Raw genomic sequence first — 18314 nt, 5'->3', positions numbered from 1 at the left:
TTCCATTAAGGAGAAATGTATCAAATGTCTACTTCGAGTTTAAAACTTTTATCTCAAAGAAAGGAAATAAAATCAGGATAGTCTCTGAGATAAAATTTTCCTGGTATGACTTTCAACTTACATTACCTATTTTCTCTACCTAGGTGACTTTTTTTTTCCCACACAGAAGAAATGAAAGAAAATTAAGCAATGGGTACTAGAAGAAGGAGGCACTCAATAATAATGAGTTTTCTGATGAACAAACTGGGAAATTGCACATTACATACTAAGAAAACCACTTTTACAAGTCTTAGTGAATTAACATTTCTCAATTAAATAACTACTCAGTATATCTATTAGGCACTAGGCTTTTCCACGTCTATTCACAAATGGAACATAAACTTGGTAGTTTTTTAGCTGATCCTTACTCGGTGCATTATAAGGAGACAAGCTTCACAAATGGTTTGAGGCAGTGATCTCATTCATTATGTAAGCATCGTAAGGGTTTATTCACCTGGTGATCAAGACGATTCAAGAGACTGTCCCCAACTTCATTACACAAAAGGAAAGGGAAATACTCTTTTAAAAGTTTGAGTTGATAAGTTGCTTCCTTAGAGGCAATTTTAGAGTTGAAAGTAGAACAGGAGAGATGAACTTTTTTTTCACACACAAATCCAGCCTGGTATCATACTGTGCTACGGTACCAATGAAGGTAGGCTTTAACTGAAATGAATTATCCTGTGGTTCTAAACAGCTTGTTAGAGGGATTCAGTCTTTACAAGTTAATTAGCATCCACCTGACAGTAAAATCAGAAATATAGCAAATAACAGCCTGTTTACTTACAGAACTTTAAGACTATAAAGGCCAGCGAATGCTCCCTTGGGAATGTACGTCAAAGCGTTTCCAGAAAGACGTCTGTGGGTTTCAAGGGAGAAGAGAGACAGTAAGCATAGTGCTCTTCATGAATTCATTTAGTTGTTAAGAAATGCAATAGAATTTGGTCAAACCACAAGTACCGAAAAACAACCGTAAAGAACCTTGGCTTGTTATATTTTGCGAAAAGTTTCTGTAAATTTCTAATCAAAAAAGCTGACAAAAGAAGTGTCTACGAAGAAACATGATAAATTACCTATTTTACAATAAATCATTTAACAGCTTAGACTATATATGTAACTCTCCCTTTTAAAAAATTTTACACAAAAACTAGCACCATATGGTAATCTTCAAAAATTGTACTATCAAAATGTGATTGTCCCATGATTTTTATAATTCTTTATAAGCCTAAATAAATCGGATAATATAACATAACAGTATTTCTGTCGCAATTATCCCACAAAATACCCAATTTTCTTACTATATTTGGCAAATAAGAATGCAGACTATCACGATCAGTTTTTTCCAAACTCTCTAAAAAGGGTAGAGTAGGGGCACTTGGGTGGCTCTGTTGGTTAAACATCTGACTCTTGACTTCAGCTCAGGTCATGATCTCATGGTTTGGTTTGTGAGTGCAAGCCCCACATCGGGCTCTGTGCTGGCAGTATACAGCTTGCTTGGGATTCTTTCTCTCTCCTCCTCACTCTCTGCCCTTCCCCCACTAGCGGTGCACCCCCCCCCCCCCCCACTCTCTCTCTCTCAAAATAAGTAAATAAAAACTTAAAAAAAAAGAAAAGGGTAGAGTAGCTTAATTAATGGTTTAATTGAGCAATACCTTAAAAATTAAAAACAATAAAGAGTGTTTAGTATGAAAGACATGAATATGGTTTATTTAATGGAAAGTTTTGACATCATTAACTGGTAAAGTTTAAAAAGTTTAGTTTATAATATTTTTCTAAGTGGGAAACAGTCAAGGTGAGAGCATATGTAAAAAGATCAACAAGGTTTGGCGCCTGGGTGGCGCAGTCGGTTAAGCGTCCAACTTCAGCCAGGTCACGATCTCATGGTCCGTGGGTTCGAGCCCCACGTCGGACTCTGGGCTGATGGCTCGGAGCCTGGAGCCTGTTTCCAATTCTGTGTCTCCCTCTCTCTCTGCCCCTCCCCCGTTCATGCTCTGTCTCTCTCTGTCCCACAAATAAATAAACGTTGAAAAAAAATTAAAAAAAAAAGATCAACAAGGTCTGGTACCTAAAGCATTTGGTTAGTACTTTTTTGGCAGTCACATCAAAGCCATAGCCTCAGGAGTTAGATGGTTCCAGAAAATGGAAAATCCAAGAAGAACACAGTGACTCAGAAGAGCACAGAACCTTTTAAGGAGCTGATCACATTGTTGAATGGTGGGTAAAATTGGGAATCACGACACCCCCATGTTTTCTTGATGGAGATGGAAGTTGGGGGATAAGGGTAGAGCGACCCATTTGATTAGTGCTTATTCCTGAAGGGCTTAACAGCTTCAAATTTATATTTTGGTATTATCTCCACATGAGAGAGGATTCATTTCCACTGAGTTCCACTGACCAGACTGAAATAAGCCAGCACGCAACTTCACGTCAGTGTCCCATTGCTGGTCCATATCATCGAGAATAAACTGTGAGTATTGAAATAAATATTAGCTCATAAACAGAACCTCTGAGTGGCATTTTTGGTATGTTTATTAAACAGCATCATTTGCGCAATTCAAATTGAATTGGCTTAAAATGAAAATATATCACACTTTTTATAATCTTACTTTTATTTATTAAAAAAAAATTAGGGGCGCCTGGGTGGCTCAGTCGGTTAAGTGTCTGGCTTCAGCTCAGGTCATGATCTCACGGTCCGTGAGTTCAAGTCCCGCTGTCAGCTGTGCTGACAGCTCAGAGCCTGGAGCCTGCCTTGGATTCTGTGTCTCTCTCTCTTTCTCTGTCCCTCCCTTGCTCATGCTCTGTCTCTCTCTGTCTCAAAAATAAATAAAAACATTTTAAAAAATTAAAAAAAAATTAAATACGTTAAGAGAGACTTGGACCTTCCAAGAAGCTCTGCCTGTTTTGGGTCTGCAGCACTAACTTGCTGTTAAAGAAGATTTTTCGTTTCATTTTCTCACTAATTACATGAAATATTAAGATAAGGTAGCTACTCAGGTCCCGTCTAGCTCCCACACTCTACGGTTTCTCTGTCTCGTTTTGTGTTTATTTGTATGTGTGTGCCTATTTTCCTTCCTTAAATATAACTTTGTTAAGATTCAGACAGCTACTCCTGTCTTCCTCATGGTGCCTAAAGAAACTTTCTCAAACTGTAAATAAATTTAGTGGTTCGGAATAGAAGTAAGAAAAAAGAGTAGAAAAACAACAGACTGCATTTTCCACTCTAGTAAAAAGGTATCATTTTATGAAACCTTTGTTTCGAAATATGTTTGTGAAACTGGATTGAGGGGGAAGAAATTGATTGCTTCCTGTATATGGTCAGAAAAGTTTGAAGGCCACTAGCCTAGAGCATAGTAAGGCATTCAATAAATGTATGTCAATAACATGTAATTCAGCTAATATTTAACCAGGGTGGTTTCAGAGGTGTTTTGTTTATTTCCTATGAAGTTGTCTTACTACACAACCCTCTTCAGACTTTCACACTGGCCTTCCGTCTAGTCTCCCACATTGAATCCCTCCCTACTCTCACTCATTCTGTATCCACTGATGGTCTTTGGAAAGACAGCTCTGATTATATCCCTGCCCTATTCAAAACCCTTCACCAGTTCCTGTGCCAAATGAAAAGAAATGCAAAGTCCCCAGCTTCCTCTCCATACTTCCTTGATCTGTGCTCTACGCTGTAGCTAAACCAAACTATCAGGCTTGCTTTTCTTAGACATGCCCTCCACTATCTCCCTTCCGGCCCTTTGCCCTATCTAAAATGTCCTCCTTATTCTCCCTTCCTGTCTCTCAAAGTAATTTTATTTCTGAGATTTCCAAATTGATGGGAAATCTCTCTATTTTGAACCACTTTGGTGGCACTTTGTGCCTCTCTTATGGGTTTGCTGGCTCTCTTGTGTTACAGTGTGCACCTGCCTTGTCACACACATAATACTGGGAACCCCTTGAAAGTAGGAATTCATAGTGTCTGAAACAGAATAGGATGCCCCAGTAGTGTCCAACTAACCATTCAAGTAGAGACTATTAACTGTCTCCAGTATGCATTGTTCCCTCCATCTAGAATGATTCTCTCTACCCAGAGTTTTAGCAGAGTGTATGGTCACTCAGCCAGAGACTACACTTCCCAACCTTCCTTGTATCTAAACATGGTAATTAATGCAACCAAGTTTGGCTATGATCAAAAGTGATGTGTGAAAACTACTGTGTCACCTCCTTGAAAGGAGTTTGCTTGTCCCCAATTTTGTTGATTACAGGATATTCCTGCAGAAGTGGTACTGGCGAGACAGCATTAATGATTCTGGTGTGGAAAGCACTCCAAAGAAGGCAAAACAAGAACAGCAAAAGAGACAGAAGGAATCTGAGCCCCTGGATGACTTTACAGAGTGGAGCTGTCCCCTAGCCCTGAAGTCTACTTTGGCTGATTAACGGAATCGGTATGATCCCTTGTCCTTTGCAAACAAGTCCATGACTGAAGGATAATTTAGCTGGCAAGGCTTGTAAACCTCTGCTGTCTAGAGACCTCATCTAGATGCTGGTCTTGAGGAACCACGTTTGCAAAGCTGCTCCAAACTTTAGCATTCACCCTTCTTGCTTCATTTCCCTTTTGTCCTTGTATCATTAGCTTGCAGCCGGCACACCTGAACTATCACAGCCACTGCGTGTTGCTGTGTTTCTAACAGCTAAAGCGTGTTTCTTCGTGCTAAAGTGGGAAGGCATTTACTTTATCATTCCTTCAAGCAATCTTTTTGGATCCAGTAAGTAGAGAGGGCCTGCTCTGTGTTGGCGCTGCTGTAGGCACAGAGATGCAGCACTGACCACTAGATGGGGAAAGCCCCTGACCTCATGCAACTTGCTTTCTTCTTCTTCTTCTTCTTCTTCTTCTTCTTCTTCCTCCTCTTTTTTTAAATTTAAATCCAAGTTAGTTAACATAAAGTGTAATAATAATTTCAGGAATAAATTTAGTGATTCATCACTTACATATAACACCCAGGGTACATCCCAAACAAGTGCCCTCCTTAATAACTCTCACCCCTTTAGTCCATTGCCCCACCCAAGACCTCGCCAGCAACGCTCCGTTTGTTCTCTGTATTTAAGAGTCTCTTATGGGACACCTGGGTGGCTCAGTTGGTTAAGCATCCGACTTTGGCTCAGATCATGATCTCACAGTCCATGGGTTTGAGCCCCAGATCAGGCTCTGTACTGACAGTTCAGAGCCTGGAGCCTGTTTCGGACTCCATGTCTCCCTCTGTCTCTGCCCCTCCCCCACTAGCACGCTGTCTCTCTTTCTCTCTCTCTCTCTCTCTCAAAAATAAAGATTAAAAAAATCAAAAGAAAAAAAGAGTCTTTTATGGTTTGCCTCCCTCTCTGCTTTTATATATGCAGCTTACTTTCTAATGTGGAGAGAGCCATTATTATTATTTTTTTTTAACGTTTATTTATTTTTGAGACAGAGAGAGACAGAGCATGAATGGGGGAGGGTCAGAGAGAGGGAGACACAGAATCCGCAACAGGCTCCAGGCTCTGAGCTGTCAGCACAGAGCCCGACGTGGGGCTCGACCTCACGGACTGCGAGATCATGACCTGAGCCGAAGTCGCCGGCCGCCCAACCGACTGAGCCACCCAGGCACCCTGGAGAGAGCCATTATTAACAAAAAGACAAAGGAATACTACCACACAAAACATACCCTGAGAAGAAAATCAAGGTCAACAGGATAGAGAGCAATGTGGAGGGTGATGGGCTATTATCTCAGATAAGATGGTCAAGGACACCTCTCTGCTGAGAGGGCATTTCGGTAGAGGTCTGAGACTCATAGGTATCTCCGTGAAGGGAGCAGTAGTGCAAAGGCCCTGGGGTGGGAGTGGGCCTGGTGTGGTCCAGAAACTGCAAGGAGGCCAGCATGGCTGGAGAGGAATGAGAGAGGGAGAGAATGGCAGGGATGAGGTTGGAGAGGTGTCTGGGGCCACTTCACACAGGCCTATGGAGGGCGAGGTAAGGACTCTGACCAGGAGAGGGCATGTGATTAGATCTATGTTTTAAAATGGTCCTTCCGGTGGGAGCTATTAAAGGGGAGAATGGAGTAGAAGCACAGGAGGCCACCGGAGCAGGTCAGGTGGGAGGTGCTGGTGCAGTGCTCCAGGGCCAGAGGTGGCCGGATGTGGTGGGATTTGGTGCCAACCTGGTAACTACTAGGGTCAGGACAAAATGTAGGCAGCGAAAAGGAGCAACATTTTATATTTATGGTTATATTTTACATCTAACTCATGTGCATTTGATTAGTTATCCAAAGTCCTACATGTAATACTGAAGTAAATGAATTGTGTACAACTAAGAGTTGCTTGTTGAATTAAGAAGACTCAGCTTGGGGCGCCTGGGTGGCGCAGTCGGTTAAGCGTCCGACTTCAGCCAGGTCACGATCTCGCGGTCCGTGAGTTCGAGCCCCGTGTCGGGCTCTGGGCTGATGGCTCAGAGCCTGGAGCCTGTTTCCGATTCTGTGTCTCCCTCTCTCTCTGCCCCTCCCCCGTTCATGCTCTGTCTCTCTCTGTCCCAAAAATAAATAAACGTTGAAAAAAAAAAATTAAAAAAAAAAAAAAAAAAAAAAAGAAGACTCAGCTTGGTTGATGATCACATTTGACTTAGCTAATCACACTGAGCTGACTAATACCGGTTATTTCAGGCCAAAAGTCCCTAACTATCCCTGCTTACAGTCATAATGTCAACAGTACGTTTCTGAGTTCTAGAGCAGAGCTTTCAAATGAATGCTTAACTCTTACTGCTGCTAATGTGTCCAGTGTCATCGAGTAGCTTTGATGGTTCCTGACACCTTGACTTTGGACATGAAAAGGAGAAAGCAAAAACTTTTTATTCATTTATCTTACTAGTTTAAATTATTGTTAGGGTAAATAACTTTGTGTTATGTTTCCTGAAGTCTAGCTTACTTCTCATGAACTGTTTTTCTTTTCTGGGCAAGGACTTTCAGAACTAACCCGTGGAACCATGAACCTGTGTTATTGTGTTAAAGCAAAGGAATTTATTTTATTTATTAAAAAATCTTTTTAATGTTTATTTATTTTTGAGAGACAGAGAGACAGAGAGACAAGTGTGAGCAGGGGAGGGGCAGAGAGAGAGAGAGGGAGACAGAATCCGAAGCAGGTTCCAGGCTCTGAGCTGTCAGCACAGAGCCTGATGCAGGGCTTGAACCCACGAACTGTGGGATCATGACCTGAACTGAAGCCAGACACCCAACTGACTGAGCCACCCAGGCGCCCCAAAGCAAAGGAGTTTACGATGCACCATCAACTATTTGCTGGGCTGCTGGAAGATCTATCTCATTGACAAAAACAACAGTTTAAGGAAATCATTGGATCCATCTCTTATTTCTTTACTATGTGGGTTGTTTTTAGTAATTCTAAAATTAAATAAATATTAACTATAGGGGAAAAAAGGCTTTCCAATGAATACTTGAATAACGAGAACTGCACACAAATCTTTCTTGTGACTATTTGAACTAACAAATCTCTGGCAACTATGTTCCAACCCCAGAGACCCACATACCGTTTGTCTGAGAGTTGGATTCTTTTTTCTTGTTTCTAAAATTATTTCATGGGAATATCTCTCCCATCATCTTCATTTCTATAATAAGATACAGCTTAATAAGGAAAACTATATCTTTTTATATGATATAGAGAACATGTCTATTCCTAAAGATACTGCTCCATATATAAGACTCATATTGTCCCATTATCGTTAGTTTCACTGACTCAGTTGCCATAAAAAGAAAAAAAACCAAGTTTTTTAATAATAGACACATTCCTCTTCACGTAAGTCAAATAAGTAGATGTTTTGGTGTTCAAGCACCAATTAAAATATCTCTGAGGGGCACCTGGGTGGCTCAGTCAGTTAAGTGGTCAACTCTTGATTTTGGCTCAGGTCATGATCTAGTGCTTGGTGAGTTTGGGCTCTGCGTAGAGCTCTGTACTAACAGTGCAGAGCCTGCTTGGAATTCTCTCTCTTCCTCTCTCTCTGTTCCTCCGCTTGTGCTCCCTCTCTCTCTCTCTCAAAATAAAGAAAAAAAAACTTAAAAAAATCTTTGAGAGTGTATGTTTCTTTTAATCTCTATAGTAATTTGAATCCCTAAGTAAAGAAATCTAAAGGATTTTTGTTGTTGTTTTGGGTAGCTTCATTTTGTGAAAAACAGAAGGACGAAAGCAAAGCAATCAGAGGTCACATCTGGTCCTTCTCCTGATTTCTCATCTCTGGATGTTGGCCTGGAGAGGGACAGGCATGTGGACAGAATGGGGTGTGCATGGGGAGTGGGAGGGCTTAATCTTGCTGATTGACAGCCTCAGGGAAATTACCGAGCGAGGAACCATGGTCTAATATGGGCTTCCCGGGCTGACTTCCAAAGGCAGAGGAGCATTTCCAGAGCTAGTGAGAGGACCTGGCAAGTTCTACCAGGCCTCCTGGGTCAGTTCTTGTGAGAATATTTTGCCGTGTAATTCTTGTTTTTTTTTTTTTTCCTTTCCCTTTTCAGTTTTCTTCCTTCTCACCATTAGTGTGCTGTGAGGTTTAAAAAAAGCCTCTTAACCTTCCTAGGCCTCATTTCACTTATTGTTTTAAAATGATAAAGTTTTTTCACAATGGTCTTTATCTGCCCTCAAATTGTTTTTCTGGTACACGTGCGTTTCCTGCTTACCCTCCGTCTATCCCCCTCATCCTCTCTCTACCCTGCTGTTTTCTTCTTGTTTATTGTAAGCTTCCTTTATGACATGTCATTAACAATTTATTTTATTTTTATGTCACTAACATTTTAGAAGCACTTTTCCATATTTTACATCAGGAGGTAGATCAGAGATTATTATTGTCCACATTTTTTTTTTTTTTATTTATTTTTTATTTAAAAAAAATTTTTTTTTTAACATTTATTTATTTTTGAGACAGAGAGAGACAGAGCATGAACGGGGGAGGGTGAGAGAGAGGGAGACACAGAATCCGAAACAGGCTCCAGGCTCTGAGCTGTCAGCACAGAGCCTGACGCGGGGCTCGAACCCACGGACCGTGAGATCATGACCTGAGCCGAAGTCGGCGCTTAACCGACTGAGCCACCCAGGCGCCCCTTTTTTTTTTTTTTCCACATTTTTGTAGGTAAAAGTACCAAAGCTCAGACAGGTTTCACGTAAAATCAAAAACATCCTTTTCCCCTTATCATTTAAATGTGATCTAGTCTTTTCTGAGGGTGCATGGAAGCTCTGTAACAGCAGGGCTACTTAAACAATCAGGGCAGGATGAACTTAAATATGATAACCCTTATGATTTAAAAGAAGACTTTTCTGACTACTTAGCAAATTCGTACTGGCTCTGAGAAATTATTGCTTTATTTTTCAACTTTTTTACAAAGTACATGAGACCTGGATGATACACATTCTCTACTTGCAAAATTAATTTGTCCTAGAAAATTGGTGAGGGCTAACATCAGGCTTAATGGTAGTAGTTTCCCCCTCTTCCCATGCTGAAGATCTGGATGACACTTGCTGATTTCCAGTTTTCTGGTACTATTTTCTTTCTCTGTGATTTTATGATATTAATTTCCAGGGACTCTGTTACTATTTCTGGATTTCTTTTCACTCTTCTGAGTTGTGATTCACCTGAATAATTGTAGTTACACTATCACTTAAACATAAAATCTATGAAGTCTCTTATTCCTGTACGATGTATCAAAATATTCTCATATGAAGAAATTCTTCTAAAAATAAAGGTAGGAAGAATCATAATAATATTGTAATCAATGACTTTTAAAAGATAAATTCATGAATACAAACATTATAGTCAATTCAGATTGGTTATTCATGACTCCACTGTAGTGAGTAAGTGCTCTTGCTGTTTTGGGGGCCACTCCATTGATAAGTGTCGTTTTGGGTTATTCTTAAAGGAGACAAGTGTCTCGGTGATATGAAGAGTTTGACAAAAATAGGATGAAACTCATAGTCAGATGTAATCTACTGATCTCTCTGCTGGCAGTAATGCATCATCATCGTAATTGGCCAAGCTCACCATGGTAGGTTTTCTTTTATGAGATGCCCACGCCAGTGAAAAGGCCCAGATGCTTAGAGTTTAACCCTCTGGCATTCATCTTTGGTAAGGTTTGCTGAAGCCCATTTGGCAGCCTTGGATGTAAGGAGTATGAAATTCCATCGACTGTTTTTCTTCCCATTGGAGGAAATAAGTGTCTTCCCTAATATGCCTCAAGAAGTTGTGATTTTCAAAAAAATGTGGTCTCCTTCCCACCCCCCAGTAAATTAAGCATATCCAATTGGTCAAATCCAGTAAAAAAAACGTTCCTTTTTTAAACTATGTGTTTTTGAACTGTCCATTTTGCTTTCATTATTAGATAGGGTAAAAATATTCAGATTTCAAGGTTCAAAGGCTAAGACCACTGGAATGAATAAATGAACTCTTCAGGGCAATAGAGAATACTTCAGTGGGCATAGAGCCCTATGGTTTCTTTAACCACAGACTAGTGGAGTACAATACTAACTCCTTTGTGAAACCTCCCTTAATTCCCTCAGTCTACAGTCATCTTTCCTATAGGACATATTCTATACAAGGCTATCTGTAAGGTTCATTTTCTACCTTTTATTTTGTAGTCTACCTGATTTGATTATAGATTCCTAAGACCAATAATCTTATTGCCTACACACAGTGGGATGCTGAATCAATATTTATTGATTGATCATTTGATCTGATCTCTAAAGACAGTTGGCCATTGTGCTACAGTGGCTTTAGGTCTGGCATAATTATTCCAAGATGGCTGGCCAGTCACACAACCAGATCAGAAATAGCTGAGGAATATGCCTTCTTCATTACACATCAAATTTAAATTCAGCCATTTCTTTGAGTACTTTCAATATGCCACGTATAGTGCTTTGGGGCATGCTAGCAGTACCTACCTCTTACTAAACAATTTGCAAGTTCCAGGCGCAGTGTTGAAGTACTTTATATACATTGTGCTATTTCATTATTATAAAAACCATATTAAACAACATGATTATTCACCTTTTACAAAGGGGAAAATGAGTCACAGACAGGTTATTTGCTCATGCTTATATAGAAAAGTTTACAAAAGAGAATTTGGTTCAACATAGCATTTTGGCTTAAAAATTTGAGATTTTAACCATTACTTGGTTTTTAACCATTACTTGATCTGGAGATTAGGTTGGCCAGGAAAAATCAATCTAAAACAGGAAAAACACAAGGACACAAATGGCTGCATCACTGGGGTTAAGGCCATAAGGAAACTGTGCTCACTGCTTCTTATTCAGATTCCTCCATTGCCCTCCAGATCCTGTGCAACCTCATCGTTCCTCACCACTATGACTAGTGGTCTCACTTTCTTATTGTTAGCCCCTCTTTTAATTCTCATCAAGTTTCTGTCCTCACACGTTTTCTTTTTTCTCTGTCTGGTGGTGCTCAAACTTTGGTATACATTGCCATCTCCAGAGAAGCTACAAAAAATTCAGATCCCCAGGCTCCCACTCAGATTTAGTGAATTAGAATTTCTAAGGGGAAGGATTCAAGAAACTGCATTTTAAAAGAGGCAGCCCAGATGATTTTAAACTGGGAAACACAGAGCCTACACATTCTCTCAAGATCCTCGTCTGCTCCAGCACCTTCAAAAATCACCTCTTTGTAAACAACTCTTTAGTCATTCTTTCTAGAGCAGACTCATCATGCTCCAGACTCATATTCCAACTGTGTTAATGACATCCCAATTTGGATGTCCCACTGGCACCTTACACCTAGTTTCTCCAGAACCAGGCATCCCCTGCCTCCAAAATATCAGTTGTTCCCCTTGAATTTCCCGTTTCACTGACTGTGCCTCCCCCGTCTTCTGGCACCTAATCTCATAGCCTTACTCAGAGTCATCTCTCACCTTTGGACATTGCTTTAGGTCCCCACAATCAACTGATGAGTCCCTGACTATCTTGCTGCACTGTGATGCTTTATATATCCCAGTGGGTCTCAGCTCACCTCTAGAGCTTTAAAAAATAATGTCTGAGTCCCCACTGAATCCCATTAAATCAGAATCTCTGGGAATAAGCCCCAGCAATTAATAGTTTTAAAAACATTCAAGGTGAGGGACATTTGGGAGGCTCAGTTGGTTAAGCATCTGACTCTTGATTTTGGCTCAGGTCTAGGAGCGTCTCACTGTTGTGAGATGGAGTCTTATGTCAGGCTCCTCCTCGATGAGCATGAGCCTGCTTGGGATTCTCTCTCTCTCTCTCTCTCTCTCTCCCTCTGCCCCTTCCTTGCACACTCTCTCTCAAAATAAATAAATAAATAAACTTAAAAAAATTTCAAAATGCTTCTGGTGATTCTAATGCATATGCAAAGGCGGAAAAGTCTGAAATAATTCTCAGTTTAATATTGATAAGGTCAACTAGAGGCCTTTATATCTCCGTCCCCAGAGATGATGATTCATCCATTACTTGTTGGGAGAATTAGGAGAGGTTAGTTAATGGATTTTAATAATTATCCAGAAGAGACAATAAGAACCTGAACTATGTGGTGATGAAATAGAGTAAACAAATGGGAAAAGAGTGTGGGATTATAAACTCTGAATCTGGAAAATGGCTGATACTAGGGGGTGAGAGAGAAAGAGTGACGGACACAAAAGGAGTGACAGACACAATGATCACAAGTTTGGATAATAAGAATGCTGATGGCAAGCAGGAAAGGCAAGAGAAAAAGCTTGTTGGGGGGCAGGATGCATAAATCTGGTTCTGTGCTTGCCAAGTTTTAAAGTATTGGTGGGGTAGATGGAAGTGCCACTTAGTCGAGGATTCTCAAAGTATGGTCCCTAGACTAGCTAGTCCCTAGACTAGCAGAATTTGATTACTTATGCAAATTCCTGACATCTTCCCCTCCTATTCCCAACCTGCTGAAGAAACGCTGTGGTGGGATTCAGCAATGTGTGTTTTGACAAGCACTCCAGATGATTCTGATCTCACCAGAATTCGAGAACCACTGGCCCGGAGTAGTGGTCCTCAAATTTATCATGCATCAAAATTCCCTGAAGAGCTTGTTAGCTGCGGTTTCCTGGGCCTAATCCCCAGAATTTCTGATTCAATAGGTTGGAATGGGGCAAAGCATTTGCATTTCTAACAAATTCATAGGGGGTGTCAATGCCATAGGTCCAGGGACCACATTTTGAGAACCGCTGGTCAGCAGTGAAAGACAAAAAGAAATCTGAACCAGAAACATTGATGTGGTGGTTGTCTACCTAACAAAAATGGTTCAGCTTTTGGGTTTCCTTCTCGGACAACCGCAGGTGTCTCCTAATGGGTCTGTAGCCTCCTATCAGGTCTCTCTGCTTCTATAATTCTCCAATCTCTTTTGCATACAGAAGTCAGAGAAATCTTCTAAAATCATGAATCCTATTATTTTACTAGCTGTACACAACCCTCCAGTGGCTTTCCATTGCTCTTATTTTAATTCTTATACACAGCCTCATCGGTCCCGTGTGATCTGATCTTTGCCTTCCTTTCCAACCTCATCCCATGCCAGTCCCCCTCCCTTTCCCTCTGTAGCAGCCACAGCGATCTTCCATGTCTGCAAACACATTACATTTCTTCCTACCGCAGGACCTCCACTCACACTGTTCTTTTGGCAGAAACACTATTCCAGCTCTTAGGACCACCACCATCCCCTCATCCTCCTGATCTCAGTGTAGATATCCTCTTTTTAGACTTTCCCTCTTTGTCTTCTCTTGTCATTTATTCTCTCCCTGTGTTTGTGCTCTTCATCACTTTTGTTCCAATCATCAAATATCTCAGGTGCTAGTGTCCTCATGTACAATCTGTCACCCCCGCTAGATTGTTAAGCTCCCCTATGGCGGGGACTTGTTGAACAATTGAGTGAACCATAGCAAGTCCTATTCTCTCTTATGTTCCCAGTAACTCAATAAACACGTATTGAATGAACAAACTAAAACGTACCTGAGAAAGGAGACAATAAAAAGAAGTGCAGAGATCTGGGGAATGTCTACCTTTTATAGGAGCTGGGGGGGTGGAGGAGGAAGGATGCTAAAGAGAAAAAGGGGAGGAGCCAGAGAGGTAGGACACTTTCAGAACACTGCCCAAATTGTCATAAGATACACACACCCGTGAGCACACGCACACCCGTGGACACACACACGTGCACACGCACACGCGTGGACAGATATCTAAATGTCTAGCTTATATAGACATGTATAAGAATATATATATAGACATATATATACATACATATACATATATACATATATAGCTACGCAACCGCTAGCTGTATGGATAGACGTTTGGAAGAGAACCAAAATAATTGCCATGAGGTAACATTAGAGAAAGTGAGTTTCAAAGAGGCAGCATTTTTAATCATTTGCCAGATCCATGAAGACAAGAGACGGAACACTGTGACAAAGCCAAGGGGCACGAAGATTATTCATGGGCATGAAGGTGTTTTCATTTTACTAACACATCCAATATGTGAATTGGAGTTTACCAAACTTCTCTCATCATTATTTCATTTGATCTTCGGGAAAAAATCTCAAAAGACAGGCAGGACAGCTTTCACTATTTTCAGCCCCATGATGAGGAAGTAGAAGTATCAAGCGTAGATTGTGCTTTCAGGAAGTCTGGTGGTATTTCTCATTACAAATTTCATCTACAATAATCGGTATCTACTATTTATATAGAGATTCTTCAAGGCCAACCATAATATGAGCAAGCAGTTCCAGGGAACAATAGTAACTTAAAAACAGACCTCCCTAGTGCTTCTCATGTTTCCTTGACGGCTAAATCGAGTATTTGATTCCAATAGCATTAGAATCTGGAAAGATTTTAAAATACTACTCGGAAACAAAGGCCTTCAGCTCACACTGTTTAAAATGGTAACAGTTCATTTTCCCCTCTGGTTTCATCAAACTACTAATCTAAGTTTAATGGGACTTGTGGATGTCAGCATTAGGAACGCTCTGCCATTAGCTCCTAACATCTGAACCACACTCTGGGTACCAAATCTTTAATTTGTCCAAATAGCAAACATTAACATAAGTCCCTAATAGAACTGAATCAACAGAACTGAGAGAGACACTGTTGGAGAGAAATGCAATTAGCGTTCAGGATGTTTAAATTTGGGAAAGAACTATTCTGCGCTGATTGTGTTTGAGAGTTTGAAAGTTTTCTTTCTTTTTTAAAATTTTTTTTGGGTGTTTATTCATTTCTGAGAGAGAGAGAGAGAGACAGAGACAGAGCGTGAGCAGGGGAGGGGCAGAGAGAGAGGGAGACACGGAATCTGAAGCAGGCTTCAGGCTCTGAGCTGTCAGTACAGGGCCTGACGTGGGGCTCAAACCCACGAACTGTGAGATCATGACCTGGGCTGAAGTTGGAGGCTTAACCAACAGAGCCACTCAAGCGCCCCTGAAAGAGCTTTTCCTTCCCAAGTCCTGGATCCCTGGGTTACTGCAAAGTCAGGCTTTTGAAAGAGGAAAGAAAGAGGTTGGACTCTTCTTGAAGGTGTTTTCATTTTACTAACACAGCTCAACAGGTGAATGAGAGCTTACCAAAGTTCTCTCATTATCATTTCATTCAATTCTCAGAAACATCTCAAAGCACAGGCGGGGCAGCTCTTGCCATTATCCCCGGAGACCCAGTGAAATCAAGTGGATTATCAGGTAGTGCAGAGACAAGACCTGGGTTTTGCCTCTAAATCCTGCCCTTTTCTCCCTACACAGCACAGCCTCGCCACACTCAGATACCATGTTTTTGTTTTTTTCCAAAAGAAGAAGGCTCTCCTTCTCTTTGTTTTTTTTTTTTTTAATATATTTTATTTTTTAAGTAATCTCTATACCCAACATGGGGCTCGAACTCACAGCCCCAAGATCAAGAGTCGCATGCTCTACCCACTGAGCCAGCTAGACGCCCGCTCTCTTTCTCTTTGTAACAATAGGACGTTTGGCCTCTGCATGTCCAGTCACTGCGTAGAGTTAAAAAAAATAAATAACATTCATAAATAAGACTTGAATATGTGGCACAAGTAGCAAACATTCTAGAACGTCAGGAGGGAAAGGAACTCATCAATGGTGAGGACCTTTATTCTTCTTAAATCATTGCCTCAGGTAGTCACTTTTTCTGGGGTTAGAATATACATATATTTCTAAACAGTGAGTCAGGGAGTACCATTAAGGCTTTATTGATTCTGCAACACCTTTGCTAAGCTCCAGATGAGGAATGAATCATGGCTGTCTACATAGTTCACAACATAATTAAATGAATTAAACTAGGGAAATGATAAGTTGGGTAATTAGTGAACAGGAAGAGTGGTTACTTGCCTTTATCAATAGTGATTTTTAAAAATTGAGTTTTGTGGTGAGAGTTTTATTAAAATCATTAATAGTATCCGTAACACCTTCTTATTTAATAGATAAAGAGAAAAAGCCAGAGATAAGCTGAATAAACTGAATGAAGGAATACTTTTAGAACAGTGCTCTACTGTCATAACAAAAGATACACACACACACACACACACACACACACGCACACACACCCCAGATATCTAAATGTCTGTATCCAGCTGCATGGTTGTCATTTGTTGATTCAGGTAGAATACCATATAAACATGCTGTTTAAGCATATGCAGGCACATATAAAAATAGTCACTAAGGTTTTGTACCTATGAAGCAGTGCTAAATTGGTGATACTCTGACAATTCTACATCTGAAAATTCTGATGACATTTCTCCATAGCCAATAATCGGTGATGGTAGTGACTTGATAACCTGAATATCCAATCTCTCCCAGCTGGGCAGACAGATCTCTCTCCTACTCTATTTCATTCCTCCACATATACACAGACAGACACAGACATATGACAGACCTATGATTACAAAACTCAATTTAAATAACAGTTTTGTGCAAAACACTGTGCTAGGTACTACTGGGGAAAAGAAACGCACAAATCACGTACAATTCCTACCACTTCCTCTACCTTCTGAGTGTGGCTTTAAAGGTGGGTTTGAATTTTAGCCCTGACACTTACCACTTCATGATCTTGGACAAGTTTCTTATTTTCTCTGCACTTCATCTTTTCTTTTTTTTTTTTAATCTACGAAGTGTGGATAACAATAATATCTACTTTTATGGGGTTGTTAGGAGGATTCAGTGGAAAAATTTTGAACAGAGTAAGCTACTATTGTTGTCATTATAATTACATTATTATTCTGAAGATCTTCTACTCTAGAAGAGAATACAGACTTAAACATACCTAAGTCTAATGAAATTATGAGCAACATACCAGAGGCATAATCACAATACTCTGCAAAATGGGTGCTTTTTTTTTGTTGGTTTGTTTTTTTGCTATGTTTTGTTTTGTTTTAAACACAACACCCTAAAATTAGCCTTGGGAACAAAAGAATAAACCAAACAGAGCTGATCATTTCTCCAGGTTCTATAAAAACTATCCCCTTTTGCCATGAAATGAATAATGATGTCTTCAAAACATCAGTCAGATACAACATAGAATTATATATGAGAAAGTGGTCTAGCTTTTACATTCTGCAAGTCGGCCAACTCAATAGAGGGCATTCCAGGACAGAATGAAAAACTAGAATGAATAGTCCTTTAAGGGTCCCTTCTATTTCTGAAATCCCATGATTCCACAGTCAAGACACTTAATGGAGTTTCCAGATATCAAAATAAGACAATATAGAAAAAATATCTTTTTCAAATGGTAGTTCCTTCCCTATTTTTTCCCCCCTGACTTTCCTCAATTACCTTTTGAGAAACCGGCCTTGGAACAGAATTAACATTCACCTCATGAAGAATGAGGAGTTATTTTGAATGAGTTGGTCACTGAGGGAGGAATTCTACTGAACAAAGACCTTAGGGAAGTGAATTATTTATTGATTCAGTTTGTGGTCTAAAGGTGAGGTGCATGTTGACACGGAATGGAAGCCTTGTGCCATCTCATAGTGTAAGGAAATTAAAGAGAAAAGCATAGGAAATGCACACCTTCGAAATACAGGGGAAAATAGGACTAAGCATCGTATGTTAATTAGGGTGAGAAAGGGAAGATGAGAAGGATGGAAATGAGGAAAAACCACTAATCAAAATTTGCTAAAGGTTATCTTTAGAAATATTAGCTACTGTCTACCACATCTGTTATTTTTTTCTAAGGCAGCTAACTTGTATGAGAAGCTCTTTTTACATGTTTTGCTTTCTCATTGTTCATTAATTCATTTACTCATCCATCAA

At 40.2% G+C, this 18314-nt stretch overlaps 1 protein-coding gene across 3 annotated transcripts in view; it reads right to left on the bottom strand.

Annotated features, from left to right (window-relative positions):
• Window positions 1-18314, bottom strand: part of LGR5 (leucine rich repeat containing G protein-coupled receptor 5) — a 135734-nt gene that overhangs the window by 54201 nt on the left and 63219 nt on the right. For all 3 annotated transcript variants that reach the window (XM_047866956.1, XM_047866957.1, XM_047866958.1), the window contains exon 3: window positions 824-895. In XM_047866956.1, coding sequence (XP_047722912.1) covers window positions 824-895 — 72 coding nt within the window. The remainder of the gene's footprint in view (window positions 1-823; window positions 896-18314) is intronic.

The sequence above is a fragment of the Prionailurus viverrinus genome, chromosome B4, assembly GCF_022837055.1.
Source record: "Prionailurus viverrinus isolate Anna chromosome B4, UM_Priviv_1.0, whole genome shotgun sequence".
Taxonomy (NCBI): Eukaryota; Metazoa; Chordata; class Mammalia; order Carnivora; family Felidae; genus Prionailurus; species Prionailurus viverrinus.
The sequence above is the reverse complement of the archived record's forward strand: the minus strand, read 5'-3'. Positions and strand labels throughout refer to the sequence as shown.